Source organism: Phocoena phocoena, chromosome 8, assembly GCF_963924675.1.
Source record: "Phocoena phocoena chromosome 8, mPhoPho1.1, whole genome shotgun sequence".
Classification (NCBI taxonomy): domain Eukaryota; kingdom Metazoa; phylum Chordata; class Mammalia; order Artiodactyla; family Phocoenidae; genus Phocoena; species Phocoena phocoena.
The window spans coordinates 12,388,394-12,408,280 of record NC_089226.1 but is presented as its reverse complement, the minus strand read 5'-3'; the positions used below and the strand labels follow the sequence as shown (position 1 = coordinate 12,408,280).

Below are 19,887 nucleotides of genomic sequence, written 5' to 3'. Positions count from 1 at the left end.
ATATAATATATGAGGTGCTGCTGGCATTCACCCAGATCACATTCAGCGCTGCAGGCCTGGGGTTTGAATGCCCAAGGGTAGTTGCATCTGGAGCAGGGAAGGTTCTATCTATGGAGTCATGGGCTGTTAGAGTGCTAAGAGATCTGGGAGCTGATCTAGTTCCTTACCTGTCAAAGTGCAGCCCATGGCCCAGCGGCAGGACACTGCCTTGGAACTTGTGAGAAAAGCAAAATCTCAGCCCCCACCCGCAGACCCACTGAATTAGAGTCTGCAGGTCGACAAGATCCCCGGGGGATTCCTGTGTGCGTGAAAGTTTGAGAGCAGGAATCTATTTGTTCCAGCTTTTGCCTGTATCCTGCAACAAAGCCCCTTTCCCTGGGGCGTCTGTCCACATCAGGCCTTTACAGAGCTTGGACAAGAAAACTAGGCAGCTTAGTTCACTTCCAGCCTCCTGGCAGCTTTTTCTTAATGATTTTTCTTAATAATTTCAGGCCTTAGCCTGTGCGGGGGCATCGAGCTTTCCACGGTTTCATTTAAGCCTGTTTTTGTGATTAAACCTACATTCCAGAACCAAAGCTCCTTGACCATACCCCATACGAAAAATTTAAAAAGAATTGCACTCAACAGAGCCTTCTGTCTGAGGAGGGAGAGAGGAGCGATGTAAACGGAGCAGTGGACGGGGTCAGGGGTTCTGGGGCACCCAGCAGGCAGCTGTGCGGGAAAGGGGGTGCCCCAGACCGATTCTCCACACAGATGGAGGAGAGGAAGCTTCCACCTCGCTCTGGGTGGCCCTTTTCTTATTGGTGGCCGCTCCGGGTAAACAGTTGTCGGGTGTAATGTAGTGAGAGTTACAAATGGCAGAGAAACTAATTTCAATAAAGTAGAAAATAGGCAACTGATTGCGAGGTTTGTGTCACAGAAGATTTCCCTCCTCGGCCTCCCAGGGGCAGGCGGACCGGGAGCTTGGCAACCAGCTTCCCGCGTGCTGGTGGGGAGGTGGGTTCACCCAGGTAGAAAGTGTTGGCGCCTGGGTGGGGAGGTGGGCAGCACAGCTGCCCGGAAGGCTGTCACTTGACCCATGCTGGGGTCTTGGCCGTGGGCTGGGCGTGCCAGTCAGCGTGGAGAGAAGGAAAGTAGAAACGCCTGGTGCCCTGCATGGCGCGGAGAGTCCTCAGTCTGAGCCAGTAGAGAGCCGTGCTCCTGCGGGGGGACCCCTGTCCCTCCCCTCCTATGTTACGTGGGCAGGGTGGCAGGGAGGTTTGCCTGGGAGGGAGCAGAGAGATGCAGACGGGGGCGCTCACGTCCTGTGTTCCGGGCTCTCCTGTGACCCACAGGCTCCGTCTTCCGGGACGAGTTTGACCTGGCCATTCTCCAGTTGCAGGAGAACAACCGTCTGGAAATTCTGAAGCGCAAGTGGTGGGAAGGGGGCAAGTGCCCCAAGGAGGAAGACCACAGAGCCAAAGGTAAGGGTGGCCAGGGCCTCCCCCGCCTGCCTGGAGGACCAGAGCTGCTGCTCGTGAGGCGTCCAAATTCCAAGTCACACCAGGTTGAGAGCAAGCCTCGGAAGGAGCTGAAGGCCGGGCTGGGACTGGCTGGGCTCACCCCTGTCCCAGGGTCTTGGGCTTACTGTACGGCATCCACTCCCGCCCGCTCCCGAGTCCTAGAGATGCCACCCCCGCCATGCTTCCTGAGTCCAGCCACTTCTGCGCCAGCACCACCTCTTCCGCCATGGCCCAGGCCACCAGCACCCCACGGTCATACGATTACAACAGCCTGGGCTCCTTTTCCCGTGTTGGCGCCTCTGCACTGTTCTTTCCACCAGAAGCCAGGGTGATTCTTTGTAAGACGCACGTAAGGTTGCAGCCTTGGCCTGCGCAAACCTTCCAACGGCTTCCCATCTCACTCAGAATCAAATCCGAGCTTTCTATGGCCTCCCGACCCTTCCTGATCTGTTTCCCCCTTTTCTTCCTGTTCCCCAAGCCTCCCAGCCGCCTCCCACCTCGGGGTCTGCACACTGTTCCCTCAGAAGGTCCCTCAGAGAGGCCTTCCCTCCCCACGCCACACATCTCTCCCCTTCCCTCGGGCTCTGCTTTTCAGAGCTTATCACTACCTGATAGTATAGTTTCTATTCATTTGTTTACTTTCTGCCTTTTCGACTAGAATGTAAGTTCCATGAGGGCAGGGTTTGTCTTCCTTACAGGGCTGTCCACAGGGCCTGGCACATGGATATTTTATTGAATGAATCATAAATACGACTGGATAGAAAGCAGTCCCTGACTGACGTGTAGTTGAAGAGTGTCGAGGGTCCCTGAACACCCAGCATTTTCTATAGGGGGAACATATCCAGGATAGTCTCGGGTTACATCTGTTGTAGATCCATGAATGCCTGTTAGTTATTTTTAGAATGCCCTTTCATTTTCAAAGTGTCCTGGCTTGGGCAATGAATCATATGGTCACCCCAGTAATCTACTGCAGCCTTGCTAAAATATGCAGCAAATTTACCTATGCACACTCGCCGCTGGGGAGGCAGCTGGGGAGTAAAATGAATGATGCTCTGTGCTTCCCTCTCTGCTCAGCGTGAGTGATTATCCGGGATGAGACAGTAAGGGAATGACTTTGTGTTTCTAAGGGTCTCCCTGTGCCTCTTGATCCTTTGAGGAGAGGGCTCAGGAATGTGGACCTACAGGGACAAGCCCTTTGTCGTTTGGAGGAAATGCTGCCCCTTCCTTTGCAGGAACGGTGGGAGGCCACACCATTCTTGGCTCTCCACTCCCCAAAGGTCAAAGGTGGAGGAGACTGACTCTGTTTGTTCAGAGAAAAAAAGAAATGGGGGAGGTACAGAGAAAAGTATCAGAAAACTTTCATGGATTTGAAAGAATGCACTAGATGTTGAAGACGCCCAGGACCAGTATAGGAAAGGAAGCGGGGAGCGGGACATTGCAGGCAAGAAGCACCTTGAGGGAGGATGCAGAGGCAGAGATCGGTGCAGCGGGCAGGGCTGTGAGTGGGGACCGCAGGTGGTGTGGGTGTGAGAAGAAACATTCCCGTGGGGCGATCTGGGCTGCCTAGACGGTTCGAACCCGGGAAGGTGTGGATGGCAGGATGTGCCTCCACCGCCCCCTCCCCAGAAAAAGACTCATGGATTGAAAGCAGTCTAAATCTGACTGGGCCCAGAAAAGTCAAAGTAAAGTGAGATTATTGGTAAGATAATATATGTCCATGTTTTTCTGTGGGAACAATGAACTTCAGAGTGGCGGGAAGGAGCGCCATCTTACCAAGGAGATGGAGGGAAACAGTAGTGGCTTTTGATCTGGAGTAATTTAAAATTTAGGGTTGGCCGAAAAGTTCGTTTGGGTTGTTCCATAACCTCTTACGGAAAAACCTGAACAAACTCAATAGAAACAGAGAGGTGGACCTGGGACCCAGAGTGAAACAAGAGAAATGTCCAGGTTTCTGTTGCCCTAGAAGCCCCTGGTCGCCCTCCAGCTGCCCCTCCCCACAGTGGGTCGGGTGCCTTCCGTGATTTTGGATGGAGCCCTCAACACACTACGTTACAACTCTTGGTTTCCTCTGCCCGGGTGATGGCACCTTAGATGTGGACCCGTCTCACCCGCTTCTGTGTCCCTGGCCTCCCTACAGAGCCTGGCACGTAGTAGGGGCTCTGTGGGATGTGTGATTAAAGCCACTGACTGGTAGCTGTCAAAAGCCACCAATTACTGTCCTCCTGGGCCACGCTAAGGTGGCAAATGAAACTGTGCTATGATGCTTTCCCGAGTAACCTTCACGCTCACAGCTCTCTACTCCTTTGAGCTGTTCCTGCCTCTGAACAGCTGACTGAACGTATGCGGGGATGCAGGGATGCTGTAGATGCGGGAGGCCGGAGCAAAACAGGGGGTGGGCAAGAGCAAGGGCTCAGAGGGGTGCAGGGAACCCACAGGCTCCCCACCGGCCCCCTGCTGCCAGCTCTGTCTGCTCCGGGCCTCCCGCCTCTTTTCCTTACCACTAGTTGTGGATCTCCTGGCTTTCCTTTCTTTTATAAACCTGACCCTATTTGATCTCTTTGAGCCTGATTCCCCTCGAGACTCACTACTGAGTTGATCCCAGCTCTCCAGTTTCCCCTTTCATCCTTGACTCCTAAGCCCAGCCACAGGCCCTTCCCCTTTGTGCCCTTATTTCTCTGTGTTTATTTTCACTGCTAATCTATAGAGAAACAGTTGGAGGGCAGCAGATTGACAAGGATGAGGATGACGACACAGGAGCTGGGACCTTACAGTTTTCACTCTGGCACCTCAATTTAGATTGTCTCTCTCTCCCATCAGAGATTTCACCCGAAGTCCAATGGGCTCCCCCCGCGCCCCACTCTAAGAATGGGGCTCACATATTTCCCTCCTGCCCACCTATTTGTTCTGCTGACAGCCGCTAGGTTGGTTCTCTCCCCTGAGGCAGTGTAGACAGGGTTCAAGGTCACAGGCACTGGGTCAAATGGACTCCGCTCCATAAATGGCCTTGTTATATACACTGTGAAGCATCTTTAAGCCTCTGTTTCCTCCTCTGGAGAATAGAACTAGAAATAATAATGCCACCTCCCCGGGCTATTGTGAAGACTGAACCAGATAAACCATGTTAAACACTCAGCAAAGCACTGGCGCAAAGGAAATGAGAACCGATTTTATTCTAAAATCTAGGCCTAAAGAAGAAATTGAGGTCTGAATAGTATCCAACGCCACGAGTACGCCCATCCACTCGATGTTCCTCAAGGCTCCGTAGCTTTTCTAAGATGAACACTCAGGGCATTGGTTTGTCTGTTGATAGTTGTCCCCCATGGACTATGAAAATCTCAAGTGCAGGGTCTGTGTCTTATTTATTTTTCTATCCCACTGACCAGCATATCATCTGACATTTCATCCGTATTTGATGAAAGGATGAACAAGTAATGAATGAATGGGCAATCATCTCAAGAACGTCCAGACTGGTCCTACTTTTTAAGTCTTTTTTCCCCCCAAACAGGAGCCCTGACACCCCATGTAGACCACTGTGTATCAGGCATTGTGCTGGGCTCTGAGAATATGAAAAACAATGAGACATGGCCCCGCCCTCAAGAGGTTTAAAGAGAGGCACAGAGCATCACTATAATGGTCGCAATGTAGGAATGCTTTCATAGAGCTGGACGGAAAGTGTTAGGAAGCCCAGAGAATAAAGTGATTAATTCTGCACAATAGTCGGGGAAGGTTTACAGAGACATTGGGCCCTGATGCTTTCATTACGAGTCACAGCTTTAGGAAGGTTGTGGAACAGAGTTGTCACACTCAGAGATTGGTTTGGATAAGTAGGATGAGGTTGGAGTTAAGAGGGCATTGAAAACAAGGTCAAGGCGTGTGGACAGCAAACCAGTACGTCCCAAACTTTCCCAGGGAAAGAATTAATAGCAGAGGACCCTGAGTATGCATGTTTGGGGATCTGGGGACAGAGTCTAAAGCAGCCCAGCATGTTTGGAATTTCCTCTTCTGTTTTGTCCTAAAAACACATGTGAATTTTGCATCTGACAATGTAATAGGGGCATGTTTATGTAGTAGAAAAATGCTTTTCACTCCTAGACTCTAAGTAAAATCAGTGTACCAGGAAGATGCCCTGTAAACACCCCAGAGCTTTGCATATGCCTTGGCACACTGACGGCACAGTGGACCGAGTTGGAGACATTGGTGGAAGACCTCAAAGGTTCTGGAGTGAGATGTGGCCTCAGGAAAGCAGGTGCTGTGGATGGAATTCTGAGCTGTCGGTGGCATTCATGGTCCCAGGGCACAGTCATTGCCTCGGGAAGAACGGAGTCCAGTTATTGGCTTTAAGTTCCAAAAGAAGTTGTTCCAACTCAGCAGAGACAATGTTCTTAGAATTCACGGTTTTTGATTTGCTAACAAAGTATCACTATTTTGGAATACAGGAGGCCAGTACCTGAAGGAAGCTTTGCATAAAGCTAACACTAGAAGTTCAAAGAGCCAGGCCACCCAGTCTGTGAACCAGATAAAAAGATGCAGACCAAGAAAGGATATGTTAGAATGTGGCAGGTCCCTGAGAAGGAGCCTTGTGCCCTGCTGGGAGGGGGAGAGTGCCAGAGAGAGCTCCTAGATTCGTTGGGGATACCAAGAGGTAAAGAGATTTTTGCTTACTTCTGGAGTTTGGCATGCCCCATAAATACGTGTCACGCCATGGTGGAGTGGGTGCGTGAGAGATAGCACATGGGGACCCAGGGCAGAGAGGTCCCAGGGATAGATCTACATTTTCTGGGGCCCCAGACAAGGATATTGGAATTCTAAGAGGAATCTGGCATTAGGATGGGACATCTAACCCCACCCCCATGACACATAATCTCCTTCCCAGCCCCAGACCTGAAATACATCCAGGAGTGAAGGGGGAACAGAGAAAACACCATATTTAACTGAATGTAAATCTGAAATTTAAAGATTTTTTTTTTTTTTTTGCGGTACGCGGGCCTCTCACTGTTGTGGCCTCTCCCGCTGCGGAGCACAGGCTCCGGACGCGCAGGCTCAGCGGCCATGGCTCACAGGCCCAGCGGCTCCGCAGCACGTGGGATGTTCCCAGACTGGGGCACGAACCCACGTCCCCTGCATCAGCAGGCGGACTCTCAACCACTGCGCCACCAGGGAAGCCCCTGAAATTTAAACATAAAGAAATCGCTACATTTTTGGCAATCAGGTGGAAATGGGAGTTTGAGGTAGATGTTAGGTACCTTTATAGAAAAATTAAGCTGTTGTTTTTGCAGAGTGGTTAGCTTGGGATATTCTTCCCCATTCTACAGAATTTTAGGAAGCCTGGTCTGACAGCAGAGCTCAGGATGGATGGAGAGGAGACACAGGGAAAGCAGGCTCCCAGCGAAGATGGAAAGGACTGATCAGGAGGCTTCGTTCCACTCCGCACTGGGGGACTGAATGTTCCCTGGCACGGAGAAGGGAACTGAGCAGATGAAGAGGGAAGATAAACAGTGGAAGACATCCTGCCCGGGTCCCACATGCTTCGGAAAATGCGAGGGTTCTACCAACCAGCCGATGTTAACTTGCCTTCATGCGGTCGTCCTTGGGAACGAGAGGGGGAGCTGTATTAATAAGTGGTGATGTCCAAGAGGGGTCTGTCTGGGAGATGCTGTGCAAATCACCGTAAGAACCAGGGCTTCGGCTCCCAGCCCAGCCGCAGCAGCTAGTGCCAGTTTAATGCAGTGGCCCCATTTCTGCCATGGCTGAAACCCAAACAGACATTACTCAGAGAGACTAAAAGGCTTCCTGGCTGAATGAAAGTCCACGTGACCTCCCCCAAGCCAGGCCAGAAGCACTAGCCTGGAAGGAACAGAGCCACTGCTTGGTCTCCCTGTGACAAATTAGCCACCAAACTTCCGGAATAAAACTCACTGCTCGAGAGACACCCCCCGTCCTGTGGCAGAAGAACAGGGACCAGTCTGGCCTGAAAGATCTCTTCCTTTAAGTCTTTCATGGTGGCCAGGAATGGAGCCGCAGGACCATGTTTTTTCTTGTGTCTCAAATTGAACAAAGGGCAGTCCTTTTCATTTGCTTTCCAACGCAGCTTCCAGGGGATCTTTCTTTTCGTGGTTGGGATCAGTTGGCTTCCACGTGTGCCTAAAGAAAGGAGGAGGAGATGGAGAAGACAGAGAGGGATGGAGGTGAAGGGAACTGTGAGGGCGGTCCTGTTCTCAAGAGATCTCTGAAACTGAGAGTGACATCAATTGCAATGTACCAGACAACGTGCAGTGCCTCACATAATCCTTTTCTACTTCATTATCCTATTAAAATGTGAGAAATTTCAAAGAAAAGGATCTGCTGCTACTCCACTTCTAACCAGCTCCGGTATCACTGCCAAATTCCAGAGAAGAATCCTCACATTGGGATGACGCCACCACCTGAGTCTTTTGGTCGGGTCTTACTTGGCTCTGGTGAGAACCTCAACATTACCCCTTGGCTTCATCTCCCCGTTTCTTTCCCTGCCTATAGCTCAGTGACCAGCTACCTGCATACACAGCTGAAAAACGCAATGGCAGACCATGTGGAAGACTGGAGAATTACAAAAAGAAGCAGGCTTCATTCCAAGCTGTTTCATTTTCTTCTGCCTTGTCTTTTCAAAAACACTTATTTTATTTATTTTCTCACTCAACTCCTATAAAAAGAAATATCGCTAGCCACTCACAGAGGCCAGCATCCCAATTCAAGGGGATTGGATTACCGAAGGCTTTGCAGAACAATTGCCAGACAAAAAGGTAGTCGGTGAATTCCAAGGAAATTAAATACTTTTATCTTGAAAAACACAAGCTCACAATCAGGCTTCAAAGGAACATAAATACACCACCAGGCTGTGAAAATCAGGGTCCCCTTTCAAGGATGGAAAAGAGGCCGGTGGCATTGACTCACAAAATCCTTAGAGAGCAGGAAGTTTGCTGTCTGGCACGGCGGGAATGAAAGTGTAAGACATCTTAGCAAGAGCGGGGGCGAGTGATGAGGGGGGTTGGGGGAATCGCGGGAAGGTTTTCCTTTCTCTTTCTTCCCTGGGGGCTCAGCTCTATTATCCTGGTTCTCTGGTTTCTCTGGAGAGGGCCAAGACTGGAAACCTGAATATGGGAGTTTAGATAGTGTCTCGAAGTGATGCTTGCCGAGGAAGCCTCTTCCTAATCAAATCAGATTTGACTCTGCTAAGAGACTGGGAAACTCCGGGGGAGGGGGTGCCAGAAAGCGCGATCGGGAACAGAGGTGAACCATGGCCCAGTGTGTCTGCGTCAAAGGAGGTCAGCAGTTACAAAGACCACAGCCCCACTGTGTCTGGAAAGTGAGCCAAGATTAAGTCAATGGATCATCGATTCAGACATTTGCTGTAATGTTCCCAAGGAGAGAAGGGGATTTTATAAGTGGAACTAATAGCCCGTACATAGGTCTCACTTCCCCAGTCACTGGGGGTGAGGGTGGCGTGGTCCTAGGAATGAACTCAGTCACAGGGAGCCAGGTGGAGGTCTGTTAGCACGCCCCTTGCAGCATGAGGGACCATGGGGGCCCTGAGTTCTGGGGAGAAGTGATATGAGGGTAGGGATACGGGCTCAGGCTCTGGCTTCCATCTGGACCTGGCACTTCCCCTCGCCAGCCGTGGAGCCCTGGGCAAGTTCCCTGACTCCAGTACCTTGGTTTCCTGGTCGGGAACATGGAGGTAAGGGTAGTGCCAATTTCACAGGGCAACTGTTAGGATTGAATTAAAATGTTTAGCCTGGTAACCTGGCTCATAGTAAATAGTCATAAAGGTCAGCTTTATTTTTATAAATATTAGCTGGGCAGAGTCAGATTTATCTAGATTTCACATCTGAGCTCTGAAGACTTTGGGCAAATTCTTGAAGTTCTCTGAATTTCCATTTCTTTAATTGTAAAATGCCAACCGTGGACTTTCTTTATAGTATTTTTAATGATAATTGAATGAGATAATGTTTTTTTTTTAAAATGAGGTGCTTGAGCTATATTTTGATAAATTGTAAAGTACCTCTCCCATGACTTGTGTTTTGCTAAATTGCAATATTTATCAGATGCCTCTACCATCCCTCTTCTAGTCTGCGTTCCTTTCTCTACCCTTCTGGCATCACCGTCTCCAGAATCTGCTAGGGCTAGTCAACAGATGTCATGGTCAATGCAAGAAGAAATGGCAAACTTAGTATTTCACAGTCCTCAGCAGTGCGAACATGATGATTCGCTTTATATTTTCTGGGAAGGTGATACGGGTCGGCTCACGTATGGGCACGTGAAGTTGCTGTTGACAACAAATACGTCCATGGAGATGGGCCCACTTAATGTATTTGCATGGATGTAGGTGAATGTAGCTCTGAATTAGGAAGTGCTGGAAAGTCAAAATGGTCAAAGAATCCATGTTTTTGTCAAATATGTTCAATGTGGAAGATTGCACCAAGCTTCAGCACCTAGCGTAGTGCTCAGCTCACGGGAGCTTTCTTGAGAAAGATGCGTTGACCAAAGTCAAAGACTAAATACACTGTCCCTTGACGGGATTGTGGTATAATGGTCTCTCCTCCCTCTGCACCTGCTCTGTGGCTCCTGTGATCCTGCCTCTTTGCTTCCCAGGCTCCCATTCAGAATGAGCTTTCCTGCATCGCAGTTACAAACTTCCACAGTGCCATCTGGAGATATGAATGGGTTTTAAGGGCTGGGACATACGTGCACCTGAATCCAAGAAGCGATTATTTGCCAGTCAGAACGGAAGACAGAGCAGGTGGGTGGGTGGGTGGAGATTCAAATCTACTCAGAGATTCTCCCTTCCAGGTGGCCATTCTAGTTCTAGAGACAATGTTCTTCATTTGCATTTGTCAACTATCATTTGTATTTGTGGGCAATCTGTGAGTGACACACCACAGCTGGTCTTCAATCAACCAGGAGTTTGTGGGGAGAGTTTGATTCCATTTCGGTTAATACAGTCTTATGGCTGAGGCCTAGCTGAGGCTCAGAGACTCAAGTGTCAGGAGAAAATCTCAGTTTCAACGCCATCTGTCTGGATGGCTTCTGTGAGGTCCCGTCTGAAGAAGGGAAGGGGGAGTGATGAGATGACTCCCCTGCTGGTGTGGAGGGCCTTGGGGTCAGCCTGGAGGGAGTCCACATGACAGGCTCCTCTGAGTAAGGGCTCTGAGCTGGGGAAGGCATTTGACTTCTAGGAGAATGACTAACGACAGCGTTAACGGAACTGCTGCTGTCTCCTAACTCCGCTTCCCGCTCCCCACTCCATCTGTTTCTCAACTCCGACTCTGCCAGCAATCTATTCTTGCTTCCACTTTCCAATAAGTTCCTAAAGGCACCAATGGTATACAAGCCCCGCTCCTAAGAGGAGGGGGCCACTCAGCGAGGAGTCAGCACGCTGGAGCCAACACCCGTGATTAACATGCTGGCCCTGAAACGCGAGAAGCTGGGAAAGAGAGGCTGTGGGGTGTTTCAGTGACTCATGGTTTCTACCAGCATCCTGTTCAAACCTGAGCTCCTCAAAGAAGCTTTCCCTGATCTGATCAAGATTATCCCAGCACAGATCACCTGTCCATTTATAACCCTAGCCCATCCCCCCACGCCTGCCCGCGACCGCGTGTGGTCAAGTCCATGCTGTGGATGGTCCACATCGTGTTCAGTCCCACTCTGGCCAGCCACAGAGTGCGGTCTAGGCCGCCAGGCTGGGAGCACTGAACGAGGGCTGGCCCACTTTATGATTATTTTAAACAACATTTAATTAGGAATGAATACATATCACAGTATGCATCCAAAGCTTTTGAGAATTCATGGTTCTACACCTGGGATGTCCTTATCCTCTTTCTGTCAGCTCATTTTTTCAACAAACATTTATTGGGCTCTTATGATGTGCCAGGGGTTATAGAGTTGAACAAGACATGGCTCTTCCTCTCAAGGGAATCACAGTCTAGTGCGAAATCCAGGTATATAACATGAAACTAATTATTATTTTATGCAATATTAGAGTGGCATATGTTGTATCAGAAAGCATCTCTGATCAGAAGGATCACTCAGGCAACTAGGTGGACGGTAAAGTTGAGGAGGACACAGCTACGAGCAGGGAAATCACTTTGGAGATGCTGCCAAAGTCCAAGCAAGAGATGGTGTGGCCTTGAGCTAGGGAAGTGGTAGCAGAGAGAGAGAGAGAGAGAGAGAGAGAGAGGGTAAGAAATTGAAAAGTATTTAGGAGGTAAAATCAGCAGGACAGTGCGTGGAGGAGAGATAAGAGGCCAAATGCAGGGAAATGGGAGAATATGCCTCAGAGCAGGCAAAGGCAATTGAGAAGATTGGTGGAGAGCAGAGAGCAATGGCTTCATAAAACGCCAAGAAGGGGGAGTTCCCTGGTGGTTCAGTGGTTAGGATTCGGTGCTTTCACAGCCATGGCCTGGATTCAATCCCTGGTGGGGGAACTGAGATCCCACAAGCCTCGCAGCATGGACAAAAAAAAAAAAAAAATGCCAAGAAGGGGGTGTGGTTGACAATGTCAGGTGTTACCAGAGGTCACTTAAGATTGGGACTGGAAATTTTCCGATAGGTTAGAAACAAAATGTTCGTTGGTAACCTCAGTGAGCTTGGTTTTAGTGGTACAAGACAAAATTTCATGGGATGACAAGTGAATATCGGGAGAATAAAAGTGAATTCAGACGCAATCATTTTCTCCTTTAGATACCATAGACAGACCACCTAGCGCCTAAAAGATTTTCAAGTGTTCAAAATTATGTTTGAGATCTGAAAAAAATTATTAGCTTCAAAATGCAAAAAGAAAACTGCTAAATCAAATTAAGACATGTAATTAACTATCTCCAAAATGTAACATTGTTTCGACTTCATTAATTTTTAAATTTAATATTCATAAAAACGTTATTACATTTAGAAACTTTTTTTTTTTTTTTTTTTTTGCGGTACGCGGGCCTCTCACTGTTGTGGCCTCTCCCGTTGCGGAGCACGGGCTCCGGACGCGCAGGCTCAGCGGCCATGGCTCGCGGGCCCAGACGCTCCGCGGCATGTGGGATCCTCCCGGACCGGGGCACGAACCCGTGTCCCCTGCATCGGCAGGCGGACTCTCAACCGCTGCGCCACCAGGGAAGCCCTAGAAACAATTTTTTTTGGTTTGATTTTTCTCCTTTTGCAAACATTCTCTTGTATGAACAACGACTGCTGAGAAATCACAGCCAATTATACATTAACTGTTGCTTGCCACTCTGTCACATCAGAAGCAAAATTTTTAAAATGCATTTAACATAAGATGTGGGTGCATTTTCTCCTACTTGCTTTCATGTGGGATGGGTCTCCAAATGTAAGCCTTTTTTTTTTTGTAAGCCTTTTAAGGACTGTCTTAACATAGTTCTGATATAGACAGTTTCAAAAATCTTGCCTAGGGAAGGAAGGAAAGAGAAGGGTATTCACTAGACAGAGCTGGAGGGAGAAGGATTTTGTATTTTTCTTTAAGAAGGGAAAGATGTGAGTGTGTGTGTGCACTGAGGGAAAGAGTCAGTAGGGGAAAAAGGTTGGGGAGGGCTGGGATGGTGACTGAGGGTGACAGGGAAACACTAGAGTCCAGATGGCCGAATTGGACTCGAGGAGGGGAGAACACCTCTGCAGAAACACGAGGGGAGGTTGAAGCCCTTCAAGGGGATCCTTGTCTTTTTCTACATCAGGCAGAGCTATCCCAAGGTGACAGGAAAGTCTTGTGGTACCTCACCAGTCACTTGGAGCTCTGTTTACCTGAACAGGTGGGCATCTTTGGTATCACAGTCATCACTTCCCCTTCACTGGGGAGCCCTTTCTCTACATGGGCTGGCTGGAGAAACTAGTTTGTCCATGATGCTCAGATGCACGTCCCAATACCCGGTTCTCACCACCCCTAAATCTGGCTGGACACTGCAGCTATGTCCTTGGTGCATTCCCCCTTAAGTGTCCCTTCTGTCCCCGGATGTTCCTATGGTTAAAAGCCTTCTTCCCAAATGGTCCCAGGTTAGGGGGGCAGGTGAACAAATGAAGCCTAAGCACCTTCCTCTTGGAGGGTAGAAATCTACTCCAAACGCTGTGTGCCTTCCCTTAGAACTGAGTTTTTAAGTCATCTCCTCTTTCTGATTATTCACAATAGAGGATGTTTACTCACACAGGTACCCAAGAGTTGGCTGTGTGGACCTGCAGACCAGAGTATACAATCCACTAGGTACATTCATGCTGTAAGCCCTTGGAGCCATTGTAGCAGATTATTGGTGTAGGCAGGCACTGTGCCGAGCTGTGTTATTTTCAAAACAAAACAAAACAAAAAACCAACAGACAGCCATTTGAGTCTTTGTGAAAGAAAACCCAAGGAATCGTAAAATGGCTCGGTAGGACCATTTTCCCAGCTTTCCAAAGTGTAGGAAGCAGTGTCAGATTTCTGCTTCTGATCCATGGCTCATCTCAGTGTTGTATGAAGCTGGCTTTCCCTGACACCGACATAGCTCTGTGTCCCATGAAGCCACTGCTGGTTGAACAAACACTCAAGTGTGCAGGCATTCCAACAGCACAGGACATAAGCTACCCTCTTGGCATTTTTCAGGATAAAAGATGCTTTTTGATTTATGATTGCGGCTCCTCTTGAATCAGGGTTTCATGTGTTTCTGACACTCCCCTAACGTTTGGGTTTCTCTAGTACAAAAAAAAGCATCCAATTACGTAGCTAACTCAGTGTTGGACACAACCATATAATTCCAGAAATATCTATTGAGTATATATGATATGCCAGGTGTCATGCTTGGCAATGAGGTTACAACCAGAAACTGCCTACCTTCAAGGAACTTAGCCATACACATGCTTCCCAAAATACCAATTTGCCAACAAATTTTAGGCCTGGCTGGAAAAGAATCACTTGTGAAATGCATTTTAAAGTATAGATTCCTGGGCCGCATCTCCAGAGATAGGGATTCAGTATGTCTGGGGTGAGGGTTAGGAATCCATACCTTTAATGAGCTTCCCAGGTGGTTCTGATGGCAGCCAGGTGCGGGAACCACCTGGGATAAAACGTTTTGCTTTCCAAGTAAGTCTGTTAGTAACACGTTGACACAATTAAGTCAGTGTAATTTTTTCTATCCATAGTTTGGTTACGACAGTTGCTTTATATGAAGCAAACACAATATTAGGAAGATTGATGAAATTTTTATGAAAGTGCTAGAATTTACTGGTATTTTGCTATCATGTCTCTATATGCTAAATCAAAATTTTCCTTAGCCCTTTTCTAAAACTGACTGACCCTCCCACCCCAGAAAGCTTCTCACCAATCTCCTCCACTTGCATCTAGAGCCCTTTCCCCTCTTCTACTCCAGCTATGCTGCATTTTTGGTTCCAAAGAATAATTATATCTCAAGGAACATGTGTGTAAAATGTCTACAAGACTCAAGTTCTGGTCGTTCAGCATTTTTGGTAGAATGATTATGTCTCCCAGCTCTTTTACACTATTTTTTGTTCGTTCTCACTTTCTTACAGGACTGGGAATGGAGAATATTGGTGGAATCTTTGTGGTTCTTATTTGTGGCTTAATCGTGGCCATTTTTATGGCTATGTTGGAGTTTTTATGGACTCTCCGACACTCAGAAGCGACCGAGGTAAACCTTCTAAGGGGTATGACCTATAGTATTGGCAAGCAGGGCCAAGTTCACAGGCTCACACAGGGACAAAGGTCATTTCAGACAGAACTTGTGAAATCCCACAGGAGGGTGGGGCACCCATGGAACAGCAGCACAGCGGAAAGAACCCCAGTTCCGAGGACAGGAGCTCAGGGTTCAGGCTTCATCACTTACTAATTATGCAGCCACAGAAAGGGCACATAACCTCTCTGGGCTTCAGATTCTTCCTTGAAACAGCCCAGTAAATAAATCTGTGAAAAATGTTTTATGAACAACAAAGACTTAACACAACTATGATTTAAGATGTAGTGTTATAAGGGAAAACAGGCGAAAGTACCAGGTTACTAATGGAAACGATGGCTTTGGTTCTTCCATCTTACGTATGTTTTGGCCTTGCAGGTAAAGCTGTTTAGAGGTATCCCAATTCACGAGAGCTCCTAATGACATCTTCCTTCTCAGGCGTTTTGAATAAGTTTAGTTCCCAAACCTGTGGCTTAGAAACTGGGTTAATATAAACTTCACACAGATGGAAGAGTCTGAGAGAAGGAAGATGACTTTACCCCATTCTATCTCCATTCCAGGGCACAAATCATTACACGCTACTTGCATTGTTTGGTTTTTGAAATATATTGGCCTCTATCTCAATCTCCCAACTCCTGATCATCCTAACATCTCCTTCCCTAATTGACAGCTCCTAACAGCAGATAACAGTACAGAAGAGTACAGCACCCCTATAAACCGAGGGGGTCCAGCCTCATGTAGGGCCTCCATTCAACACTGCTGACCGGTCTTTTCCTTTTCTGTGCTCAGCCTCCTTCCCACTTCCCAGTAGGACTTCCAGGCCATCACCCACTCCTCACATCCCTTTGCTCCTCCATGACTAATTTTACCTCCTGCCTCACCTGGAACTCAGGAGTGACCAGCCCCAAATTAAAACACCCACCTGAAAATTTACCCACAACTGGAGCCACCCCCAGGGCTTCCACAGGTGTTCTGGTCATCCCTCCATCTCTGCCTTGTTCCCACCTTTCCTCAGCTCCTCTAGGATTATCCTTTTTCTCCCCTTTATTTTTTTTTGCCTGCTCTCTCCCCCAAGTCCAAAACTATGCTCATGTTTATCCACATTTTCAAATAATAGCCATGATGCTGTAGCTCTTGCCCTACCCCTCTCCTCTCGCAAGCCCAGGTGATCCGACTGCCTCTCTCTCCATGTGCTCGCCTCCCACTCGGGCCTCACTCCACGGCAGCTGGCTTCTCCCCACCCCCTCCCCGAAAGGTCATGGCTGAGAGGTCTGACCCCTCCCAATGAACAAAACCAAAAGAGAACCCACTGGGCCTTATTGGACCTCAGTGTGGCCCTCGATGAAGTGGACCGCTCCTTCCAGAACTCTCTCCTCCCTTGCCTTGCCTGCTCCCAGCTCTCTTGGTTTCCCTCCTCCTTCCCTCTCCAGCGTTACTGGCTTTCTCCTTCTGTCCACCCCTTAAACGGCGGTGCTCTTACCTCTTCCTAAGACCTCGTTCAGGTGTTCCTGTCCCTGTGAAACCTTCCGGAGTTCTCCTGCCTTCTTCCCTGGACCAGAAAGTTGCTCATTCCTCCTCCTTTCCACCACCCCTGTAAACAGCACATAGAGCACTTACAAACTGTGTGTCAATTATTTTCGTATCAGCCTGGCTACGAGACATTGCACTGCCTGAAAGTAAGGACTGAGTCCTTTGTGTCTGTATTTCCACTGCAAAGCACAGTGTTTGATACTTAGTTGACAGTCAATAAATATCAATATATGTCTTTATGTTCTTGTCACATATAATAGATTAGGCAGGTGGAGGTGTTTTTGTTGTAATTATTATTAGAAGCACAGAGAAGTTAAGTGACTTGACTACAGTTTCTGCTATTCACCAACAACCTTGGGTCCAGAATCCAGGTCTCAAGTCCTAACTCAGGCCGTGTTCCATTAGGGGAGTCTACTTCTCTGTAGCTGCTTCAGGTAGAGGATCTGTGCACCCTGGGTTATTCTCCCAAGAGCTCGCCAGTGGTCTGGATGTACCTTGAAAAATTCAGTGAGGAGTTCAAGCTCTCCCAACATCTAGAAAGAACAGTAAAGGCTAAGTTAACTATTTGACTATGGTAGAACAACTATCCTGTTGATAGAACGGGAAGACTGGAGGAAGGAACATGAAAGAACAGAAAGCTGCCTCTCCCATCCTAATGGGAGAAAGTGTCCTTTCCAGCACAGAGCAGAGAAGAAAGCAGAGCATGCATGTGCTCTGCAGTATGTAGGTTTAGGTTCAAATTCTGGGTCAGCTGTTTGTTAGTCGAGTAATTTCTGGCAAGGTATCTAACTTCTCGGAGCCTCTATTTCCACATCTGTGAAATGGGTATAACAGTAGTAGTCGTGGTACAGGTTCAAGATTCTTCATCCACAATTCTGAAACCTCAAAAGCTCAAAAAGTTCCAAGCTTTTTGTAAGTTTGATGCCAATGCTTTTGGTGACAAACCTTGACTTGGACTTGTATGAGGCTAATGTTTATGGTCTTTAACTCACTTGGTGTGAACGTATATTCATTTTGCTACAGAAACATTAATGTGTTTGAATACAGGGTCTTCCCCAGAGCCCACTGGAAGTGATACATATTTTATGTGCATTGTATTACCTTGTCAAAATTCAAAATATTTTGAAACACAGCTGGACCCAAGAGTTTCTTATCAGGAGATGGCAGAGCTGCAGGAGTAGATTGCCTTGTTTTTGTTATTATAGTTATTGTTAGAACGCAGCCTTTCCAGCCATAACCAGCTGATTAAAAGAAATGAGACTCTTTGGCCTGAGAACAGAAAGTTCATGGAGACATGGTTGTTTTTTCACAGGCTTGAAAGACTGACATGCGGTAAAGGGATTATTTACTTAGTCGGCTTCAAGGTCCAAATTTAACTGGGATGGATGGATGAAAAGTTCAGGGAGAGGAATTAAGTCAGTAGAAGGAAGCAGCGTTTAAGGGTAATCTGCAAAAATGGTAGGGGCACCTTCCCAACATGGTGAGATCAGTGTCTTTGAAGCTGTTCAAAGACGAGACGACCAGCTGGCGGGATGGTATGGAGGATGTTGGAATATTAAATAGCGGGTGGAAGTGAGGAGGTGGATTGAAAGACCTTCAAACATGTAAGATGATATAATTGTGAAACACTGCACCCTAATCGCGCGCCCGAATGAGCCCGCAGGGGACCCTCGGGGGCTGGTCCCGAGAGGTCGGGCTGTGACCTCCTCGTGTCCTCCAGGTGTCCGTCTGCCAGGAGATGGTGAGCGAGCTGCGCAGCATCATCCTGTGTCAGGACAGTGTCCACCCGCGCCGGCGGCGCGCCGGGCTACCGCCGCCGCAGCCCCCCATCCCCGAGGAGCAGCGCCGGCCCCGGGGCACCGTGACCCTCAGCAACGGCAAGCTGTGCGGGGCCGGGGAGCCTGACCAGCTGGCGCAGAGACTGGCCCAGGAGGCCGCCCTGGTGGCCCGCGGCTGCACGCACATACGCGTGTGCCCCGAGTGCCGCCGCTTCCAGGGCCTGCGGGCGCGGCCGTCGCCGGCGCGCAGCGAGGAGAGCCTGGAGTGGGAGAAGACCACCAACAGCAGCGAGCCCGAGTAGCCCCGCCGCCGAGGATGCCCGGCTCCCCGACCCGGTGCGGAGGCGGGCTGCGCTGAGCCCGCCATACTGCCGGCGGGGCCCCCGGACTTGTACAGCGTCCACCCTTCTCTCCAGATTTTGGATCCAGTAACTTTACAAAACGATCAAAGAGCCTGACGCCCCAGCCGGAGACGGCGCCCTGGTCCGGGGAGCTGGGGCCACCCAGAGACGTTGAGCCCGAGTGGCAGGGGACGCTCTCCCACCTGGCCACAAGCCCCCTCTTCCCGCAGTGGGCCTTTCCCTCTCAACAAAACTAAAGAGTCGGGGTGGGAGGGGGGTCCCTGCCCAGACCGTCTGATGGATTGGTGGCATCATCAGAGGAATTTCCCCCTAGGAAGGGGCCATTGTACCCTGGGTCTAGTTCTTACAGGAAAAAAAAAAAAAAAAATTAAACTCAACAGGGAAGTTTTTCTTTTCTGGATTTGTATATTTTTGTTAATGTTCTTTTCTTTTGTTTTCTCTGTTTCTCTCCTTCCTTCCTTTTCTTCTTTGTTGTCTCAATTCTATTCCTTTGTTTCGTTTTCTTGGAGGGGGAGGCTGGGTTAGGGAATTGAAGTCACAATAATCCCTGTTACCATTTTCCTAAATTTTAGGATATGAAGCGGCCAGTGCATCAGACTCCAGATGTTGAACTCTCCTTTCTGTGTGGTGACTGGGGCCGCAGGGCATGTAGGAGGTGGTGAATCAGGTGGAGAATATCAAAGAAAGGTCCAGTAATTTTTTAAATGCCAAAACCCAATTAACTCATAGTTTACTGAGAGACCTTGAAATGCCTGGGATTTCAGAGGTTAATTTGTCCTTTCTTTCTCTCTCTTTTCGACTTTCCCTATGATTGGGTTTGATTTGGTCTTTGGTGAATGTGATCTCTGAAGAAGAGAGATAACGGAGGAGAGTGGAAGGCACAAAGTATCCCAGGCCCTCGTTTAAGGAGCAGAGAGGGTAAATACAAATTTCCCCAACAGTGGCCTTGGCTTCAGCAGGAACGTGCTGTCTTCAGGTGGGGAAGGATGGGGCTGCCCTGCTGGTCTGGTGCATACTTTGTCAACTGCAC

General features: G+C 48.7%; 1 protein-coding gene across 1 annotated transcript in view; it reads left to right on the top strand.

Moving 5' to 3' along the window:
- Positions 1-18,797, top strand: part of GRIK4 (glutamate ionotropic receptor kainate type subunit 4) — a 315,159-nt gene extending 296,362 nt beyond the window's left edge. The window contains exons 17-19 of the mRNA XM_065882791.1: positions 1,335-1,463; positions 15,027-15,145; positions 18,438-18,797. Of these exons, the coding sequence (XP_065738863.1) occupies positions 1,335-1,463; positions 15,027-15,145; positions 18,438-18,797 (608 nt within the window). The remainder of the gene's footprint in view (positions 1-1,334; positions 1,464-15,026; positions 15,146-18,437) is intronic.
- Positions 18,798-19,887: the final 1,090 nt, after the last annotated feature.